Raw genomic sequence first — 23,854 nt, 5'->3', positions numbered from 1 at the left:
CATAAAACAGCATGTGTGTTACTGTTACATGAGAAACTATCTGTTCTGTACGCCTTCACCTGAAGTACAATAAAATATTTAAAAAAAAAAAAGAACAGCGAAAACAAAGCTCTAAACATCAGTTCCTCAATGTGAAGTTTTTTGGGGTACTTACCCAAGTCTTCCTAACATCTCAAGCTCAGGAACTTTTGGTCCACATGACTCTATTTGCAGTGGTTGGTATTCATATAGAGCTTCTTCAAGCTTCTGAATAGGTGCCAATGAAATATGTTGACCCTGTTAGAAAAATGAAGGAAATTAATACATTTTAATATTACTTTCACATTGTTACATATTTATGGTCATTTTAAAGATGGACTAAATTTCTCACAGTAATAATATTATCCATTATGCTTACTGTTCCATGGGTGTAATGCATTACATTACTGAAACCCACATTATATAACTAACATATGGTCACTGACATATGATTTAAAGGAGGAAAACCAAATCCATCATTAAATTCAAATTTAGCCTTAAACAGTACAGTTGTTCAATGTGAATGGTAGAACTGGGCAAATAAATAAGCATAATCCATCCTCACATTTTCCTATTTTTATTATACAGCTTTGACAATTTAATCAGTGTTTTGTTGCAAGCCATAATAAAGGAGAGAAGCTAATGAAATTATTTTCTGCAAAGCTTTGCCAGATAAATATTTAGTCACTTAAGTCTTTACAATGAGATCAAATTTACTTACCAAATGAGTATATGATGTTAAAATAGACATATAAATACAAAACATAAAAATTTTATGCCAAAATCTGATTAGTTGAATGAAGGCATCTTAGTGTTTTTCTGACAAGAAAGAACTACTGGATAACTAAAATAAATCTAAGGACCATACCTGACCACAAGAATACAAATTAAAATGGCACATAGCCATGTAGTACCATTACATTGAGATTTACAAATTTATCACACATCTGCCCATAAAATTCTCATTTTTTAAGAATCCTTGTTCTTCATATAGTCCATGTTTTCTGATTCTAATCCTAATCCTATTCTTCTCCTTAGTATGTTTCCCATAGATTTTTCTATTTCAAAACTTTTTTTATAAATCAGTTTTTACAGTTACTAATTTCACCAATTTTCTAGTTAATGATTAATTTGTTACTCCTTTCTTTAGTTTTCCTTTACTTTTTCCTCCTAAATTACTAAGTTGGATACTTAATATATCTGATATTTCTTTTGTTAAAAAAAGAGTAAAAACTGTGACTTAAAAGTGATAAAGTACAATTGTAATAAGTAGTGAGGAATAAGGAAGACAATCATTGAAGATGCTTGCACTTGATTCACGGTTTTTCTCTCCAACAAGTTCAATCTCATGTAACATTATCCTAGCTAGTTTAATAGTCATATTAACAGCATCTCTACACTGTGACCTCAAAAGTCCTTCACCTTCTCTTTTCTAATGACCTTTACATACACCTTAGAAAAATTTTCACTGCCACAACCTGGACTTTAATTCCTAGAGAACTACTTTCCTTCTAAATTCTTGAATTCTAAATTCTATTCTAATCACTAAATCCTAGATTCCAACTAAACATTCTTTGACCTCCATGGGCCCTAATCGATAAGTCCTCTCCAGAATCACCTCCTCCTTTGCGTGTACTTCACAGTCAAATATTTTAACCACACTTTCACTAGCACCTCCAATCTCACTTGGGCTTCCATAAGGCCTAACAATTCCCAACTGTTAATTTTTCTGTCCTACCCACAGGTTTCAGGGCCCTGAATGTAGCTCTATGCTCCTTTTCCTCTTTCATATTCATCTCCTCTTTGATCTCTCAGATTTCTAACAGAGCCCACAACTTCACCACTATTCCCTTTACTCTCTGCAAAGGATCCAGGAAAATATAGGCCAAAAGGCATGAACTAGCTCAACTCTCTCCATCCTTACCTCCTTGTTAACTATCTCTGAGGAAGAAGCAGCACTCCTTCTATGCAAAGCAAATCTTCCAGTACTTTGATTCTATCCCCTCAGCCTCCTCCAGAATTTATTCTACTAATTATCATATTAAAACAAAACAAAAATTTAAAAAAATGAAAAGTTCTGTGAAGTACCAAGAAATATAAGTAGGATCAATGGTAAAAGTTAGGAGAAATTAACTTTTGCATTATAACAAGAAGAAAGACAATAATTAGAGTCATCACAGTAAAACGGGATGAACTACTTAGAGAAGCAATGAGTACTTCATCACAGTAGGTAATCAAATATGAGCTGAACGGCCTCGTGAAGAATAATATGAAGGAAGTTCTGGAAGTAATAGGGTAACTCAGTTATATATTCTCCAAGGATCATCTCACTGTGAACTTCCAGAAAAATTGTGAAGTACACCTTTTGCAAGTTGTCAACCTATTGAAATCTTTTTTTTTTTAAAGGAGGTTGCTTTGTCAACATTGTCACACATGCAAGATAATCAAACCTGTGGTTGAAACAATAAGATTTACCATATTTTTATGTAAATAACACGCACCTTCTATGTGTGTTTGCCAACCGCGCCCTCCCCCCACCAGGTATTTTCATAAGGGCCATTATGCCAACTTTTTTTACATGTTTTTGTAAAAAAAAAAAAAATTAGCATAGCACACTTACAAAAATATCGCGATGGGGGAGGGCACGGTTGGCAAACACACGCAGAAGGTGCACATTATTTGTGTAAAAAATACAGTAATTTAATAGTCTATATATTGGCACAAAAATATGCATTTTTTTCATTTTCTTAAAACAATATTTTAAAGAAAGACTTTCATTTTGCATTTGTCCTGTTTATATCACGAAACTTTGGTTACTACAATATTTAATAATCTATGCCATTCATTTTGGTACTTAGTTATACAGTACTCGATATTATTCATGTTTCATGTCTGGATAGCCTCTCTCACATGGGAAAGAGTACATATTGATTTTGTTTTTAGCAATTTGCAAAGTTCTGTAGGAGATACAATAAAAGATTAGAGCAATTGCACTGAAGAAACATATGAAAACTGAAGCCAATATAGTTGTTGTTGCTGTTGTTAGGTGTCATCAAGTCAGTTCCTACTTGTAGCAACCCTAAAAGACAGAGTAGAACAGCCCCACAGGGTTTCCAAGGAGCGGCTGGTGGATTTGAACTGCCAACCTTTCTGTTAGCAGCCTGAGCTCTTAACCAATGAGCCACCAGGGCTCCATACCTCAGTAAAGCTGTTACAAAATAAAAAAAGTTTAATGGTGGTTCAAATCAATTCAACACTGCTGACTGTGAAATATCCAAGGAGAAATTTTCAGTAAAGACAGCTAAAAATACAAAAGAACCTCAAGAGAAATTTGGCTATTATCAGCATAAAATGATGGGTAAAGTCACAAGAATAAATAAAGACTGGGGGGAGGGGATAAATGTATAGAGAAGTGTGAGGCTCTGGCACTGAGTCTTGAAAATACCCACATTAAGGAATTCAAGTAAATGTGGCTGTTTTTCTAAAGTATAACACAAAACTGAGGACCTTTCCATTTTCATTATTGCCATATAAATATAATAAATGAGGCATTGGGGGTAAAAATGTAGAGAGAAGAGCCACAGCAAAGCATACAACCTTAGGTGATACCCATACTCAGAGAAAAAAACATGTATGCAAACTATACATCAAATAGTTTAATTAATGCTTTTACTCTCCTGGAATGTAACAAAATGGAGCCTCTGTTTCCTCTCCAAGATATAGCATAGAGCCCTAGATTATATTTCAATCGTTTGCGAGTCAAAAAATATAAGCACATGTATAAAGGTTTTCTAAAATCTAGCTCATTTCCATATAGAAACACATACATTTGAAAAAATAATGTAAATGCTAAATGCTGACAAAGGTAATTATACATAGTTGTATTCTGAAGTAATAATCTGAAACGTAGCGTTTACCTTACTCAGAAAATTTGAAGGCTACTATAAAAGAACAGTTTACCATTTACAGAGCTTTATCTATCAGATAATTTATACACTACAAATATTATCATTATTTTTTCTCCCCAAGTAAAGAAAAAGCATAGACCACCTTTTGTGCTAACTCTAAAAGATCAGTATTTAATTTACAAATGAAAAATATGATCCAGATTTCTGGCACACATTCATTAAGAGATGAAATTAACCCTAAAAACAACTTTTAGGTTTAAAAAATTCTGGTCGTTATGAAAAAGAAAAAAAAAAATTAGAATACACCAAACCATTCAGAATAACATTACCAAAGAAAACATATTATTTTCTAATAAAAATAACAGCAACAGAATCAATTAGTAACCATCAGAATATAAACTGTTGAAATCAGTAATAAAATAAAAACACTAAAAATGAAAATACAGTTATATACCAGTTGGTATATGATTTGCTATTAATTATACAGGAGAATTTATAATTCATAAAGTATCAGTAATTTAGGCTAATAGGTTAAATGATTCTGAAAATCCTTTAACACAATTTTAAACTTAAGACTCTAATTTTTCTGTCTTATTTAAATGACTTTTGTTCACCAGACTAGCCCATCTTCAACATGTTTGCTAATAAGCTCTGAAAGCTTGTTACACTCTCTTTGTATAATTGTGTTTAACATCTGTTTCCCCTACATTAGACAGTAAAGCCTCATGTTCACTACTATGCCTTATAACACAGTGCATGGCACTGAAGAGTTGCTCAGTAGTTTATACATGAATAAAAAATATAAAAGGGCATATGAGGATCTCCAAATTCTATAAAGAATGTTCTTACTGAGTGTAAATAATTAGAATTTTGTTAATCACATGTATTATGAGCATACACAAGGAATACTACATCTTCCCTTCTCCAGACTTCAGTATTTTTTTTCTTTCACTTTACTCATTTATTACCGAAAGTCAGTGAATGCTTTTTATCCCTAGACTGTGAATGTGCTTTCTAGCCATTTAACAAAATTTTAGATAACAAAACATTGTGGTTGTTCTGTGACATTTACCACCCAGCCACACACAAATACTGAGCACCTACCATATGCCAGGAACTGAAAAGTACAGCAGATACAAGCTTCTGACCTCAGGGAGCTGACATTCTAGCAAATCACATTACAATGAGATTGTGCCTTCTGCTTTTATTTCTTAGGGTCATCTAAATGTAAGAAAAAATTATAGTGGTAGTTGTTTTCTTAAACTCAGTTTTCTCATAATGCTGAATTTATCAAATTCTATAGAATGTGTTACCATTGCTAAATGGAATTAGAAACCAGAATATTTCACTCTTCTTAGAGCATTAAACCACTACAATTCTAGTGACTATTTCCAGAGATAATATCTACAGGAAGTCTCTTGAAAAACAATTGAGGCATTTTTGAAATACTGTTTCATTCTGGTAAATGTCCTAATAAGTTAAATATGTGTGTGCACATATATACATGTATTTTGTGTGTCTACACATACACATATAGTATGTCAATTTGTGCATGTGTATGTGAACATGTATATGGACATGAATATATATTTTTAAAATAATATGTATATATGTACATACTCACACATAATTTTTTAATGGGATAGAGAATACTAAGAATATACCTGGCATTGTCTTAGAGCTTCTCATTCTGAGTAACATTCCTTTAGTAATTCAGTTGTTTTCAATTTATTTTAGGAACAAGCAGAGCAATTTTTATACTATGATGTTCCACTCACTCTAGGATGATGTCAGCCTGTCATCACTGCAACAGCTGCATGGGAATAACTTCCTGATAGCACATAATTTCATGGTGAGTACAACTCATTTCCCTACAAAGAAATGGATTTCTCTAATTTCTTTCAAAATTCATGGTAAACAACAAAATGACAAATGAGGGACAAGGTATTTCATGATAAGACGTAACTATGTACTTATATGTACTTATCCTGGCACTGCCTCTAAACTACAATGAACTGAGGTGAAACATTTAATTTCTCTAAGCTTCATTTACGTCATACTTAATGGGGCTGGGGTATTGGACTAGAAGATCTTCCAGGTCTAATCTACTATGATTCCATAACCACTAAGTGGAAATAATTTGATTCTATATATACTAGAGAAACAACTAGTGGAAAAAACAAACACTAATCTCCAGATTTCCAATTCTACTGGAACCATCAGACTAGGTTTCCTTTCTGAATGCATGTTTTGAAATGAGTAGAATATAACTTTTTAAAAACTTATTATGGTTGGCTGTTTTAAGTACTCTAATGCTGGCTTGCTCCCACAAATCAGCTTTTATGAGCACTCCTTGGCCTTTAAAATGTGGTGCCTAACAGTCATTTAAGGAGCGTTGGTGGCACAGTGGTTAAGTACTCAGCTGCTAGCAAAAAGGTCAACGGTTCAAATCCACCAGCCACTCCACAGGAGAAAGATGTGGCAGTCTGTTTCCATAAAGATTACAGCCTTAGAAAGCCTATGTGGCAGTTCAACTCTGTCCTCTAGGGTTGCTATGAGTCAGAATCAACTTGAAAGTAATGGGTTTTTGTTTTGTTTTGTTTAGATAATAGTCATTTTACCATTTTTTCTCAAATTTCTCACCCAAACAACCAAACTACTGACTTTTCCAGAACATGGAAAAGTGTTCCTCTTGTATACGCTAGGAAAAACACTCTATTTTTCTAGCTCTTTAGCTAATGATGAGTTCCATTCAAACGTGTAAAATATACTTTAAAACATCAAAGAAGAATTTCTATAACTATCTAGCTGGTGCTTAAACTTCTTGTTCACCAAGAAATCGAATAGTCCTTAAAAAGCTATATCCTCAACTGGCCAAAGCAAGTCTCCAAGACTGTTTGTATCAAATTGGCCTGGAAACCTCACCAAAACCTATTCACTACAGTGGAACTACATTAAGGACACGTTTGTTCAACTAAATTCACTTGCAATCACCTCCCCACCATATACACTATTTAGTGTTCAAATTACTACACAGGAAAAAATGTTCTTTAAAATATACAACTGTATTTTAGAACTTTTACTGTTATCCCAATATAAATTATTCCTTGAGAAAGAACTTCAAAAATAAAAATTAACATTTACAAATGAAAATGTTGGAAAAGAATCAGGAAATAATATCTACAAAAAAAGATTATTTAATATGATTAAAGCATCTCACCACCACCCATCTGTCAGTTTGTCATACTGTGGTGGCCTGCATGTTGCTATGATACTGGAAGCTATGCCACCAGTATTTCAAATACCAGTAGTGTTACCCATGGTGGACAGGTTTCAGCAGAGCTTCCAGACTAACACAGACTAGGAAGAAAGGCATGGCGATCTATTTCTGAAAATTAGTCAATGAAAACCCTATGGACTACAACAGAATACTGTTCAATGCAGTACTAGAAGATGAGCCCCTTAGGTTGAAAGGCACTCAAAATACACAGTGGCTGCAACAATGAACTCGAGCATACCAAAGATCGTGAAGACAGCACACGGGGTCAGCATGAGTTGAGGCCGACTTTAACTGCAACAATATATTAGTTAATATACGTAATTATTCTCAGAAAGCCAAGGGTCTCAAACTAATAGTGAACATGAAATATAAACGGAATAGTATGGTCTCCCTCTGCTTTAACCTCTTTTGACTATAATTGCTTTCATACAATTTATTTCCCAATCAGAAAAATGCAAATATAAAGACAGGAAAGGAACTTAAGCTAGTCATCTCTACCTCAGACAGTTCTACACCTACGACATCCAAGAAAAATCCAAATGTTATCTTCTAAGTGATATGACTAACTTAAGTTCAACATAGCTTACAGTAAGGTCACACCTTTCACAGGGATTATGTTCTAAAGTCAGAGTAAGGCAAAAACTGGTCAAAATAACCCCACCCCATTGCTGTTAAGTTGATCTCGACTCATAGCAACCCTACAAGACAGAGCAGAACTGCTCCAAGGCTAAGATTTCTACAATGTTTACAAAACAGACTCTCACATCTTTCTCCTGTGGAGCAGCTGACAGGTTCGAATTACTGACATTACGGTTAGTAGCCAGGCGCTTAACCACTGTACCACCAGGGCTCCTTCACTGGTCAAAATAGCCCATGGAAAATCCCTTAAGTAACCCATAAAATTCTGTGCTTATTATAATCTCTTTTTTTATTTCCACAGTAGCATAAGATACAGGAGTAAATTTATATCTTGCAACAGGAAGTCCAAGGAGTAAGCAATACAAGGCTGGGTGGTGATGTCAAGAAACCAGGTTCCTCTATCTTCCTGTTCCACCTTCTTAACATTAACTCTGATGCATTTTTTTTATGCTAAATATATATATATATAACAAAACATTTGCCAATTCAACAGTTTTTATATATACAATTCAGTGATATCGATTATGTTCATCATGTTGTACAACCATCACCACTACTCTTTTCTAAATTATTCCACCACCATTAACAAAACTCAGCGCCACCTAACAATGACTCCATCTTTCTTGCTCCCTTCCACCCCTGCTAACCACTAATAAGCTTTGGTCTCTATATATTTGCCTATTTCATATAAGTGGGATCATTCAATATTTGTACTTTGTAATCTCTTTATGTGTATCCAACTTAGCCATTGTTTCTTTCAGCATTAGAACACTGCTGTTTCCTCTGCAGAAAACCAGATAAAGTAGTTGGCTTGCATTTAGCATGCATGTTGTTTCAAAATGAGTTTTTACCAGGAAAAGAGGAATTCTTTGCTATTTTTCTCCCTGATTTGGTGTTTTCATCTTTAGTTAAATTCAAATGAGTTAAATGTGTATATGATATGACTCTACTGAACATGACAGACATTTTAATGTTCATTCAACTGAATTCATGGAAGAAATGACATTGAAATGGACTCTGAAGGCTGAATTGGGACTGAAATGGAGGGGAAGAAAGAGCATTCCTATTGAAGGAAATTTCAATAGTAAGAGCAGCTTTAGTACAGTAGTGAAAACAGAAGCCAGAATATAAAAGATGGAAGAAAGAATGGGATTGAGGAAAGAGAAATACTGAGCAGACATGATTATTTTCACCAAATTATAAGTGAAAATTGGGAGATAACAGTGGTAGCTTAAAGGAAAGGTAGGGCACTGACAAAGGAGGCAGTGCGGAAAAGTATTATTTTTACACTCTTTCTCTGATGCTTGTCTTGCTACTGAACTACCATTTGTTGCCAAGAGGACATAGTGTCCAGCAAATCATATCTGTTTCTATAAAAAGATCAAAAAAGAAAAACATCAAGGAGACTTTGGTAAGGCAAAACCTATCTCCTTAAAAGAGTCTGCATTAATTTTAAGGAAACTGTATTTAATAAAATTTTAAAAACAACCTTTCAGCATATAACATTTTAGCTCATTTACTTTTAGTAATTACAAAAATAACTTCTAAGAATTCTTGGCATTGAACTTTTGGCTAACCAACAATAATGGCAACTCCGGTGGCGCAGTGGTTACAAGCTTGGCTGCTAATCAAAAGGTCAGCATTCGAATCCACCAGCTGCTCTTTGGAAACCCTATGGAGCAGTTCTACTCTGTCTCGTAGGGTTGCTATGAGTTGAAATAGACTTGATGGCAATGGACTTGGTGGGTTTTTTTAAATATACATAAGTATAAATTTTTCAATGTGATAAAATATGAAAACTGCTCTATATAAGGCTCTAAACACTCAACAAATAATAGCTATTAATATTATATAAGCAAAACAAAAATATCAGATGATAAGATTAGACTTCTAAAGCATTTTTTTTTCAGTGATAACCTTCTTTATACCATAATAGAGAACTCAAGAGATCATATCTTACTTAGATCTGAATCCTCAGTGCCTAGTACAGTGCTTGGTATATATTAAGAATGTTTGTTTCATGAATGAACAAATATTCTGTGATGATCCATAGTATCCCACTCCCTCCTATCCCCTACTCACTCCCCCCAAAAAATTACACAACAAATCTCCTGCTTCTATTTGAGATCATTTAACTACATAATTAGTGGCTGCAACAATGAGTTCAAGCATAACAACAATTATGAGGATGGTATAGGACTGGGCAGTGTTTTGTTCTGTTGTACACAGGGTCACTATGAGTCGGAACCGACTTGACGGCACCTAACAACAACAACTACAGAATGAGTAATTACTGTGCCATTCCCATTGTAGAAAATAAGTGAAGAGCTCAGCCAAGCTGTAAATGACTTTAACTTTCTTCTGTCCTAAAAGCAAACAACAAATACTATAAATACCCTAGTCATCGCAACCTACCTTCCCCAAACCAAAGACACATACATACATTCACCAGGACTCACAAAACTACCAATTAGATCTAGATTCTAAAATGTATAATGGTATAGAATATTTAGAACACCTCTTCCCTTGTCACTTGTAATTTGGCATAACCTGTCTTTTATTAAAGTCATACAGATATGAAATGTGATTACTAGTAATGTGGTTCCATGCAAAGGACAAAAAAATATTTATTGAACACCTACTATATGAGAAGCATTATGCTTAGCACTATACATACATTTGCGGTATCATTTCGCCTATTTTACAGAAAGGGAAATTGAAGCTATCCAAGGCCAAGCAGTCTACCCAGGTTTTAAATCCTATACTGCCAAATCCACCACACACGTTTCTACTGCAGTATCACAATATAAATATTCATTTATTTAAACATTTAGTGGGTGTTAAATTACTGAAGGTATGATAGAAAGGATACACTACCAAAACTAACCCTACTTTAAAGTATTTAACAATGTATATTTGAATTTATATTTATTAAACACAAATCAAAAGGTGCTCATTTGTTTAAAAAAAACTAGTATTTTCAGTATAAGTGCTTTTAAAAGAAAGTTACCCTAGTTCATTAAAACATATCAATTTATTTTATAAAGTATTTACATTCTACTTACCCATAACAGATTTGAATTGATGTAAATTTCACTTATACTGAGATATGTTTCATCCTTTTACTACCTTAGAAGTTGTTTTCTTTTCTAACAAGCAAAAATATCTTCCTTAAACAACATACACACTGGTGGTTTATATATGAATCAATGCAAATTCCGTATATTTTGAAACGTAAACCAGAAAGACTACTTCACCTAGAAAGAATACTTTCTAGCAATGTAGAAAGAAACTACCTTTTTAGAAAGTTGACTATACTGATCAGTCCTTTAAATCATATTTAACTGTACTTTATAACAGATCATTTTTCATAAATTGATATGTTTTATGTTTATGATATGGATTATAAAAGGAATTCAGAGAAGGGTCTAACATCCAAAATTTATAAAATTCTTCTACAACTTAACAAAAAGACAAACAACCCAATCTCAAAAACTGGGCAATGGACTTGAACAGACATTTCACCAAGAGAATATTCAAATGGCCAACACGCACATGAAAAAATGCTCAATGTCATTATCCATTACAGAGATATAAATCAAAACCACAATGAGATGCCATCTCACGCCATTAGAATAACGATTTAAAAAAACCTGGAAAACAACAAGCATTGGCAACGTTGTGGAGAAATTGGAAATGCTCATCCATTGCTGGTGGGAATGTAAAATGGTACAGCCACTGTGGAAAACAGTTTGGCAGTTCCTCAAAAAAGTTGAACATTAAACTACCATATGACTCAGCAATCCCAATCTTAGGTATATACCCAGAAGAAGTGAAAGCAGGAACACAACAGAAACCTGTACACCAATGTTCACTGCAGGATTTTTCACATAGCCAAAAGGTGTAAATAGCCGAAATGTCCATCAACAGATGAATGCATAGACAAAATGGTATATACATACAATAGAATATTACACAGCCATAAAGAGAAATGAAGTCCTGATGCATGCCACAACATACAGGAACCTTGAAAACATTATGCTGAGTGAAATAAGTCAGTCACAAATGGACAAATACTACGATCTCACTTATATGAAATAAGCAAATACACAGAACCCAAAAATTAATAATGGCTACCAGGAGTGGAAGGGAAGGGGAAAGAGAGAGTTTTTGTTTAGGGGTCAGTGAGTTTTTGTTAATGGCAGTGGAATAATTTGGAAAGACAGAAAGAATGGTTGTACAACTTGAAGAATGTAATCAATGTCACAGAATTATATATACAGAAATTGGTGTATGTTTTAATAAAAAAAATTATTTAAAAAAATTAAAAGAAAAAAGCATTGACGAAGGCAGCATTTAAAATAAAGTAATAATTTTTTAAAAAGCACTGTAGAGAAATCACAATCCTTGGTAAATTTATCATCTGGAAACATATGCACGTGTTCACTGAACATAAATGGTGGTTCCACAAATGAAAGAATACACAGACTATCACATAATTTGTTTTAGGTTTTTAAATTTTTTTTTAAACTTTATTTTATAATCCTTTTTTCATAAATAAGTAGATAAAACATAGGTAAAATTAGTAAAACAGTGCCCAGGTTGCAAAGAAAGCAATCAGCGTGGGTGAGTTTAATGAACACAGCTTTGAAGCCCTTCTGGAAATAACAGGCTTGATAAAAGCACTAATGTTCTACCAGTTGCTGAGACAGGTGCTACTGCCAATCAGCTGCATTTGCTGAAGGACATTCTAAAGACTACTAATTAATCTCAATACTGAAACCAATGGCTACCTGCCATTTAGCTATGATCATCATTTTTAAAAATAGAGAAACACTCACTCTATGACCAAGTACAACACTAGGTAAAACACAACTCCATGTAAGCTCTACATTCAATCGATTACTTAGTTATATTATTTTCTGGTATTCTTTATACAAAACCCAAAGTTTCCATTGGCTGGGAGTCTGAGTTATCTCTATTTACCATAAATACATGAAAGTATTCATGAGACAATTCAAAAGAGTCATACTACATAAAAACAAGATGGTATTTTCTTTGTCGTTAAATGTTGAACATTGCAATCATAGGCTCAGGAGAAATCTGACTCGTGGAAGCATTCTCCTTCAGATCACATCTGCCCTTTCATTTAAACTCACCCACACTTCCCTGCCCCCACCCCCACTACATTGTTCTACCATGCTCGTATTTTACCTTCATTACATGAACACTGTTCAGAACACTGTTTAGAATTTAACAAATAATAAACAGTCAGTGTTTCCAAGTCTGGGCAATTATTATGAAATTGACTCTAAAGTTCTTTAAAAATGTGCTAGCACAGGTGCCAAAGAAATTATTTTAAATCCATTTGAAAACATAAACATATGTAGATAAAATTAAAAAATGAATTTGAGGGTTCTGTTTATGATTTTCCATGCTTTTAATAAATTAATGCTGATTCCTAAATTACAAGCAACACAGACTCTTCTACCATGTTTTTAAAGTTGCTTTCATTCAACTGTACATGACTGTGACCTCCAAAATGACCTCTACAAAAGCAGTTGTGCACTTCACTATGGTGCAAATCCTCACAGACAAGTTGAACCTGTTCTTTTTGGCTCAGAGCCCTTGTGCTGAACACACAGCTGAGATTTATTATAAAAGGGGAACTAAGGGGCATTACTGCACAACATTTATCCTTCACGTATAGCCAAGTATAATCTTTTACAACCTTTGAGAGCTCTTAAATAAACAGATCTTCTCTTAATTGCACAAAGAGTTTCTTATTTGTCACCAATCATATGGCATATTGAGACTCATTTTACATTAGGAAAAAGCTAATACACAAAGCATATTTGTGAGGAGTTTTTAAAGTGGTTAGAATTAGTCTCTTTTTTTAATATTTACTTTAAAATAATAATACTTTTAATACTCAGACCTAAGGATAATTACCCGCCTTGCTGTATTTAGCAAGGTCAATGTAATGAAATAATAAAAATCTGTCTTCAAGAATCTATACTTTCAGAAGAAAAAAAAAACTAAGAGATTTAAAACAAATTTTTTCTTCCCTACATCATCCTTACAGGACTTTTAAAAACATATTTCAGAAAACATTAACCTTAACTACTTTTACACTGTTTTATGTTTTCTTTGTAATTTCAAAGTTCAATTTTAATTCAGGCTTTCTTATAGCATTTTAAAAACACTTTCCATTCTAAATTACTCTGAACTGAGGTCTCGTACACCAAGATTGTTGCCAGGCTACTTCTTCAGTTCAATAGTAGATCTGATACCCTAAAGGAAGAACAAATTTCATGAGTTCTAAGGAGTGTCTCTAATAACAGGAATTTACCACACTGTTTAAACTAATTCTTCAAGATTTGCTAATTGATCTATCATCAAGACTTTTCTTGTTGAAAACAAAGAAACTAACATAACCTCAAAAGTATTCTATCCTGAAAGTCCTGTTCAAACTAGCTTATCAGCTAATTGCTCAATATTAAAGAAACTAAAATATGTTGATTCAGGTGAATATTTTCTTATCTAAACTCTAAATTCTTCTAATTTTTTCCTTAATATTAAGTGTACATACAATTAGAAAAATGCTTGTAGGCCTTTTCCTAATATATTTTTACAAATGATTAAGACTCTTAAACTAATTATTTTTAAATGGTGAAAAATTCTAATGATGCACGTTTAGGATGTAGGGTTCAGTAGTGAACAAGACAGGCATGTTCACAGATGGCACCAAATATATTTTGTCTTCAGTTAAATAAAAAATTTCTTTCACTGAAGTTTAACATTTTAAGCAACATATCTATATTGTTCCAGTTTAAAAAAGCATATTTTGAACAATTTATATCCCTAATACTTTCTCCCTCTGTCTAGGGAAAACAAGTTCATGAGTCCGGACATATTTTTATTCATCACTAAAACAGAAAACATTTTTCCCTGAAATGTATAATCTCTCAGAGAAAAAGCTAATTAAATTTTTAAGTGTTTCACAGGCATTAAATCTTTAAATCGACATACAATTAGCATGTAAGAATATTACTAGCCACTTTTATTCATAAAACTAAACTACATGAGGCAACATAAAAACTGATAAAAAAACTATAAAACACAGATCAAATATGTAAAAAATGCCTCAAGACCTGATCTTATACAATGTTCTCACATTATGGCAACAACTGTGGGTTTTTAAATTTAAGCCTCTAATTCATTTGGAAATACATGTGCCTCAAGACTTCCATAATATCAAAAACTACTCTTAATGAAGGCATAAGATAAATAAAATCTAAAATAACATCCACAGAACCCATAGATGCAATATTAAGCAGGTTAACCTATAGGTTAACTTCCAAATAACTTAAAGCAGCTATAAGAACAATCCCAGTCTCCATTTATTTTGGTTCTTCACACCACAATATCTCCTATATCTCACCTATATCTCATCAATAAGAAGACAAGCATATGCTCTATCTGCCTATAACTTCCCATTCTTTTAAGTTATCCATATTATATGTCTCCTGAGAATAACAGTACTAAAAATATGGGCTATGGAGTCCAAAGAGTCAAATCCCAGCTCTACCTTGATCGAGTATTTTAACAAGCCTTAATTTCATCTATGAAATTATTTAAAAGGATCAAATAAAATAAAATATACTGGAAGGATATAGCAAAGTCAAGTGTCTACAAAATGTTACCAATTATTATTATTTCTCCATCATCATCATCTTCATCATCATCATCAGGAGGAAGAAGGGGAAGAGGACGCTATCTCCACAGACATTTAGTTGCCACAACTAGCTAAAATCACCACAGATGAAATATAACTCGTCAAAAGTCTGCTTGTAGTTAGTTAGAATTCAAAACATATACCTGCAGAAACAAGGGTATAAATGATAGTACAATCCCAGACTGACAACATACAAAATACATTAATTATCTTAAATTTAGTCTAAGGCCCTGGGAGCAATACAGGAGAGAAAACAAAGTAAAGTTTACTTTCTCTTTCCTAGGTGCAAGCCTGGCCCTAGGCCAAACTTTGAAATTTCTGAAATTTTAGCTTTCTTCCATTTTGCTTTCTTCACTCCTATCCAGCACCTACTACCTCTTCCTGGGCATTATATGTCCCTATAAGACTATAACACTAAACTCTTAATTGGAAACACTCTACCCAAATCTGCTCAGTTCTAATACGCTCTTAAGTCACCACAATCAAAACTTCCTTTCTTTCAGTATAACGGATATCAGAAAGGTGTTAACAAGAAAGAAATTGAATTGCATAATTTTGTTTAAGCAGATAATTAGTATCTGGTTTTTATTATATTACTTGGAACAAAGTCCAAAGCAGTAGTTAACCTTTAAAGAGATGGCCTAAGAACTATTCACTTATCATTTTATACCTTGCTTAATATTTTTGTAATTTTAATAAATGTCAACAGAGATTATCTGGGCCAATTTTTTTTTCATCTTCATACTTCTCCATATTAAAAAAAAATTCTCTAAAAGCACTAGCATTTTTCACAATAACTCAATTAGAGTAACATCAGGAATTCCACGATGAGGACTGGGAAGGGTACAGAAACTCTGGGTAATTTGGGTGTCTATAAATAATGAAAATCAGGGAATCTCAGAATTAAAAAGAATATTAAAGATCATCTCCAGTCCTATTCACCACTGGATTTTTCGAATACCCTCTTCAATATACCTGTCTATGGCTGAGTACCTTACAACCTCCCAAGATAGACCCAGGCACCAAAATAGTCTATACAGGTATAGACTTACAGGTATGTCTCAGGCCTCAAATAAAGGCTTGAAGCATTGGTGGTTCAGTGGTAGAACTCTCGTCTTCCATGCAGGAGACTTGGGTTTAATTCTCAGCCAATGAACCTCATGAGCAACCACCATCCCTCTATCAGTAGATGTCTGGGTGTTGCTATGATGCTGAACAGGCTTCAGTGGAGCTATTTGACCAAGACAGACTAGGAAGAAAGGCCTGGCAATCTACTTCCAAAAATCAGCCATTGGATCACAACAGTCCAACGCCCAGCCAATTACAGGGGTGGTACAGGATCAGGCAGCATTTTATTCTGTTTTGTTCCAACAAGAAGTACATACTTTAAATGAATGAGAGATTAAATTTATATGACACAGACAAAATTCCACAGATCTGATAATGTACACAAACCACAGTATTAGTCTCACCAAAGTTGAACTAGAACTTTTCTTCTCTTCAATTTCCCTGTCTCATAACACTTTCTAGGATACATTATTCTTACAGAAAAGAAATATGTTCTTGCTGAGTGTCATGGATTGAATTATGTCCCCCAAAAATGTATATATCAATTTGGCTGGGCCATGATTCCTGGTATTGTGTGATTTTCCTATATTTTGTAAATCCTGCCTCTATGATGTTAATGAGGGAGGATGGACGGCAGTTGTGTTAGTAAGGCAGGACTCAGTCTACAAGTTGGATTGTGTCCTGAGGGAATTTCTTGAGATATAAATGAGAGAAGTGAGCAGAGAGATAGGGGGACCTCATACGACCAAGAAAGCAGTGCCGGGAGCAGAGCACGTCCTTTGGACCCAGGGTCCCTGCGTGGAGAAGCTCCTAGTCTGGGGAAACGTTGATGAGAAGGCTAACAGAGAGAAAAAGACTTCCCCTGGAGCTGATGCCCTGAATTTGGAGTTTTAGCCTACTTTACTGTGAAGAAATAAATTTCTCTTTGTTAAAGCCATCCACCTGTGGTATTTCTGTTATAGCAGCACTAGAAGACTAAGACACTGAGAAAAATACACTGACGTCAATTATCACGGTAACACAAAGAAATACAAATTCATAAATACTTATGTAGCTTTTTTAACTATGTTATTTTAATCAAGAAAGCACCAGATTGTCTTTTAACTATGAGTTCATCCAAGGTTTTGATTTACTCTCCATTCTTGTTTTCAGCTTCCAGTAATTCCAACTGATGGCCAGACCAATGTTTGTTTTTTCATGCGTTCACTGACAATATCAGCTCAATAGAAATTCCCATAAAATGTGGACCCAATAAAGAATGGAGTTACTTTTAGATTTCCCATTATCTGCAAAATGTGATTATCATTGAGAAAAGTCATTAATACTTTTTAATGGACTGTGTCATTATTTCTTAGTAGTCTACTTATAACTTAGAATGCATCATTCTCCCTTTGAGTTGAAGGATAACATTCTAAAATCTTTAGACTGCTTAAACTTTTGGCAGATTCTACTCCAGTTCTAAGATTTATCTTATGTTTAGAATTAGTCACTTAATCACTTTCTTCCTTTTATTTTCTTATTGTTGCTGTCGGGGGCTTTTTTCTTTTCTTTTTTTTTTAATCAATCTACCATGTTATCTATGGAAGACTAATAAGTTAAATCTGGAAACTGTTTATCTTTGTAATTGACAGTATCTAAGAAAACTGTTCCTAGAATTTTCTCTGAGAACATTTCATTATCTCATTTTATGCTCACAAATACCACACTGCAAGGTATATCCCAAGTATGAACAAGGTATTCTGCCCATGTCCCACAAGCATTAACTCAGCCAGAATTTAAACCAACTTAGTCTGATGTTAAAGCCTTTATCCCTAATCACACTGCTATCCTGCCTTTCTTCTGTAAAAAGTCAAGAAAAAAAGTGTCTTGATCGTGTCATTAAACAGACTGACGTGAGGCTACAATTATTATCTACCTCTCCACTGTTCCTCTTTCTTACTCAGCTGCTATTAGAAAAGGGTAAGTTACTACTATATAGAACACAGCAAAAAAAGGCTGGATAAGTTTGATGCAACATAGTAGAACTGTGCTAGAACTGGTGACAGCAATGAAAAACGATGCAATATTATTTGCCATTTCAATGATAAGAGGCTTTGGGCCAGAAATAGGTAATTACATTTAAGGATCTAATTTCCAGAACTAAAATCAATAATACAGAAATAAAAAGACTATTTTACAGAGCCATATCAATACCAATAATCCTTATTCAAGAAACTAAGTATACACAAGGACAGTGTAAGAGCTCCTGCCACTTATGATACGATTAGCTCAAGGTCTAACATTACTTCCCCAATCAAATTCTTTTTCCTTCTTTCATTTCCGTCTCTGCCTGTCTCTCCCCTACTTTGCATATTAACACTGCTACAATGGAAAAAGAATCAAAAACCAAACCCATTGCTATGAAGTTAATTCCAACTCAAAAGACCTGAACTAAAAATCAGAAGACTTATATTTTCACTCTACTTTTATTTTTCTGCTGTGCTTATTAGTAAACTTTTAGAACTGAATATAACTCAACAAGACTATGAATACTCAGGAAGTTTTCAGTGAACATCTGTCATTTACTTGCATTAATTTTATCATTCAATTTAAATTTATGTTTATGATCCTCAAAATATACTGTCAAAAGGATTGGAAAGACGGCACTTGTTACTTATCTTACAAAAAAAGTAAGTCCCCAAAATGAAAAGTTCTAGCAAAATAATCTGTAATTGTGTTTATATTACATGAACGATTTGCTGTTTCTCCAAAATAACATGTAGGAAGTCAGCAATTCTCAAATGTGCAAAGTATTTCCATGTGCTTAACAAGAAATATATCCAAAACAAACAAAGCTTATGAAATTTTTATTATTTTTATTTCTGTGCCATCTGTTTTTGTCCTTTTTTTTTTTTGTCCCATTCACCTTCTTTCTTTCAGTTGCCTGCTTATTGCTCACAGTAACACTTTCAAAAAGAATAAGGGAGCAAAATTAGATACCCAGTTGGGAACTTTAGTCCCAGATATTACTTGAAATGACACAGTCCAAAGCTAAATATTTATGGGCATAGACTCCCTAAAAGAGACTAATATATGTCCCAATGCAAATATTAAATATACTATAGTATCTTTTACCTAGTTTTAAATTATTCAATATTCATCAAAAGGAAAAATACTAAATTAAAATCATATAGTTCTCAAAAAAAGTCAGTATCTTGATTACTACAGTTTTATTTTTATACATATGTTTTTATCTGACACAAAATGGGTATATGTGGGTGTATGTGTATAAAATCCCATGAGGTAGGAGAAAAATATGAAAGCAACAGTACATAATGCAACAGTACATAAAATAAAACTGAAATAATATTATCATTTGACATTAGCAAAACTGCTTAAGTAGCTCCTCCTCAAAGAGGTACTATTAAATTACAGGACTATAAAGTCTTGAGGAGAAAGGCAATAATATAAAAATATGCACTTTATGCCATAATTATTTTTTAATCACCATGATGCTCTATAGGATTTTCCTTTAAAAATTACCTGCTTATAGTGAAGTCCAAAAAAGGTGACAAAATTAGGGAGGTTAAGCTCAAATAGGGAACAAAATTAAGAAACGGAAAACATAAGAGATACTATTAGTGAAGATAAGATCCTAATATGCAACAGAGTGATGAAAATGAAAGGGATGTATCCCTGGTTTGAAGGATATACAGTATATTCACTGATTTAGTAGGCGCATGGGGCGCACAGGAGATATTATTACAAATAGTGTCCAAGAAAAAAGTACCTGAGTCAGGAAAAAAAGAGTCATCAAGATTAAAAAGCTAAAGCCTAGTCATAATGGTGGAGCCAAAGGTCACATGGAATATTATAAAGGCGTTAAAAATTTTTTCAAAGTATATTGAGCAAAAAAGAAAAATATATATAACTTTTAAAAGAAAGCTGACTAAAAAAAAATAATGTATATAAGAACACACAGACAGAGATTAATTCTGTAAAAAGAGTGTGTAGGAATATATCAAAACATTAACAATAGCAAATACTGCTTCCGGTAATAGCTGGGTAGTTCCTTTGAGACAAATCTTCTCAACTATGAATTATATAAGGTATGCTGTTTAATTTTCTTATTTTTTATTAGATATCTTTTTATTCATTTGTAATTTAATTTCATCATGATCAGAATATATACTCTGTATTATTTCCATCCTATCAACTATATTTGGCCTTCATAAAGCAAGCCTTAACAAAATCCAAAGCATCAAAATACTACAAAGAAACTTTTCTGACCATAGAGCCATAAAAGTAGAAATCAACAACAGAAAAAGCAAGGAAAAAAATCAAACACGTGGAAACTGACCACCACCTTCCTCAAAAACTACTGGGTTATAGAAGAAATTAAGGATGGAATAAAGAAATTCATAGACTCAAAACAGAATGAAAACACATCCTACCAGAACTTTCGGGACATAGCAAAAGCAGTGCTCAGAGGTCAGTTTATAGCAACAAATGCACAAATCCAAAAACAAGTAAGGGCCATAATCAAAACATTAACCCTACAACTGGAATAAGCAGAGAGAGAGAGTAGCAAAAGAAGCCCTCAGGTGCCAGAAGGAAAGGAAATAATAAGAATTAGAGCAAAATTAAATGAAATAGAGAACAGAAAAACAACTGAAAGACTGAATAAGATCAAAAGCTGGTTCCTTGAAAAGATCAACAAAATTGATAAACCACTGGCCAAAGTGACAAAAGGAAAACAGGAGAGGAAGCAGACAACCCATACAAGAAATGAGATGGGTGATATCACAACAGAACCAACTGAAATTAAAAGAATCATAACAGAATACTATGAAAAATTGTACTCTAACAAATTGAAAACCTAGAGGAAATGGACAAATTTCTAGAAACTCAGTACCTACCTAAACTAACACAAACAGAGGTAGAACAACTAAATAAACTTATAACAAAAGAAGAGATTGAAAAGGTAATTAAAAAACTCCCAACTAAAAAAAGCCCTAGCCCGGATGGCTTCAGTGGAGAATTCTACCAAACTTTCAGAGAAGAGTTAACACCACTACTACTAAAGGTATTTCACAGCATAGAAAAGGATGGAATACTCACAAACTCATTCTATGAAGCCAGCATAACCCTGATACCAAGATCAGGTAAAGACACCACAAAAAAGGAAAATTACAGACCAATAACCCTCATGAACACTGATGCAAAAATCCCCAATAGAATTCAGCAACATATCAAAAAAATAATTCACCATGACCAGGTGGGATTTATACCAGGTATGCAGGAATGGTTCAACATTAGAAAAACAATCAACGTAATCCATTGTATAAATAAAAGACAAGAACCACATGATCTTATCAATTGATGCAGAAAAGGCATTTGAGAAAGTCCAACATTCATTCATGATAAAAACACTCAACAAAATAGGAATAGAAGGGAAATTCCTCAATATAATTAAGGGGATTTATATAAAGCCAACAGCCAACATCATCCTAAATGGAGAGACTTTAAAAGCATTCCCCTTCAGAACGGGAACCAGACAAGGATGCCCTTTATCACCACTCTTACTCAACATTGTGCTGGAGGTCCTACCCAGAGCAATTACGCTAGAAAAAGAAATAAATGGCATCCAGACTGGTAGGGAGGAAGTCAAACTATCTCTGTTTGCAGATGATATATGATCTTATACACAGAAAATCCCAAAGAATCCACAAGAAAACTACTGGAACTAATAGAAGATTTCGGAAAAGTTTCAGGATACAAGATAAACATAAAAAATCAGTTGGATTCCTTTAGACCAACAAAGACACCCTTGAAGAGGAAATCAACAAATCAATAACATTTACAATAGCCCCCATGAAGATAAAATATTTAGAATTAAATCTAACCAGAGATATAAAAGACCTATACAATGAAAACTACAAGACACTACTGCAAGAAACCAAAAGAGACCTGCATAAGTGGAAAAACATATCTTATTCATGCATAAGAAGACTCAGCATTGTGAAAAAGTCAATTCTACCCAAAGCGTTCTACAGATACAAAGCAATCCCGATCCAAATTCCAATGGCATTTTTTAATAAGATGAAGAAACGAATCACCAACTTCATATGGAAAGGGAAGAGGCCCTGAATAAGTATTACCCAAGAAGAAGAACAAAGTGGGAGGCTTCAAACTACCTGATTTTAGAACCTATTATACTGGCACGGTAGTCACAACAGCCTGGTACTGTACAACAACAGATACATAGACCAATGGAACAAAATTGAGACTCCAGACATAAATTCATCTACCTATGAGCAGCTGATATTTGACAAAGGCCCAAAGTCTGTTAACTGGGGAAAAGAGAGTCTCTTTAACAAATGGTGCTGGCATAACTGGACATCCATCAGCAAAAACAAACTGAAAAAAGACCCACAGCTCACACCATGGACAAAAACTAACTCAAAATGGATCAAACACTTAAATTTAAAATCAAAAACAATAAAGACCATGGAAGAAAAAATAGGGACAATTCTAGGAGCCCTAATACATGGCGTGAACACAATACGAACCATAAGTAACAATGAACAAGCACTACAAGAGAGACTAGATAACTGGGAGCTTCTAAAAATCAAACACTTACGCTCATCAAAAGACTCCACCAGAAGAGTCAAAAGACAACCTACAGACTAGGAAAAAATTTTTGGCTACGACAAATCCAATCAGCCCCTAATCTCTAAAATCTGCAAGTACTGCAAAACCTCAACAACAAAAAGACAAATAACCCAATTAAAAAATGGGCAAAGGTTATGAACAGGCACTTCGCCAAAGAAGATATTCAGGCAGCTAACAGACACATGAAGAAATGCTCACAATCATTAGCCATTAGAGAAATGCAGATCAAAACTATAATGAGATATCATATCACCCCAATAAGGCTAGCATTCATCCAAAAAACACAACATAATAAATGGTGGAGAGGTTGTGGAGAGATTGGAACACTTATACACTGTTGATGGGAATGTAAAATGGTACAACCACTTTGGAAATCAATTTGGAGCTTTCTTAAAAAGCTAGAAACAGAAGTACCATACGATCCAGCTATCCCGCTCCTTGGAATATATCCTAGAGAAATAAGAGCCGTCACACGAATAGATATACGCACACCCATGTTCATTGCAGCACTGTTCACAATAGCAAAAAGATGGAAACAACCTAGGTGCC

At 33.8% G+C, this 23,854-nt stretch overlaps 1 protein-coding gene across 2 annotated transcripts in view; it reads right to left on the bottom strand.

Annotated features, from left to right (window-relative positions):
* MNAT1 (MNAT1 component of CDK activating kinase) overlaps window positions 1-23,854 on the bottom strand; it is a 267,667-nt gene that overhangs the window by 84,648 nt on the left and 159,165 nt on the right. For both annotated transcript variants that reach the window (XM_004370922.1, XM_023726257.1), the window contains exon 7: window positions 155-276. In XM_004370922.1, the coding sequence (XP_004370979.1) occupies window positions 155-276 (122 nt within the window). The remainder of the gene's footprint in view (window positions 1-154; window positions 277-23,854) is intronic.

Source organism: Trichechus manatus, unplaced genomic scaffold (assembly GCF_000243295.1).
Source record: "Trichechus manatus latirostris isolate Lorelei unplaced genomic scaffold, TriManLat1.0 scaffold00010, whole genome shotgun sequence".
Taxonomy (NCBI): Eukaryota; Metazoa; Chordata; class Mammalia; order Sirenia; family Trichechidae; genus Trichechus; species Trichechus manatus.
Note: the sequence above shows the minus strand (reverse complement) of the source record. Positions and strands in the feature narration are given on the sequence as shown.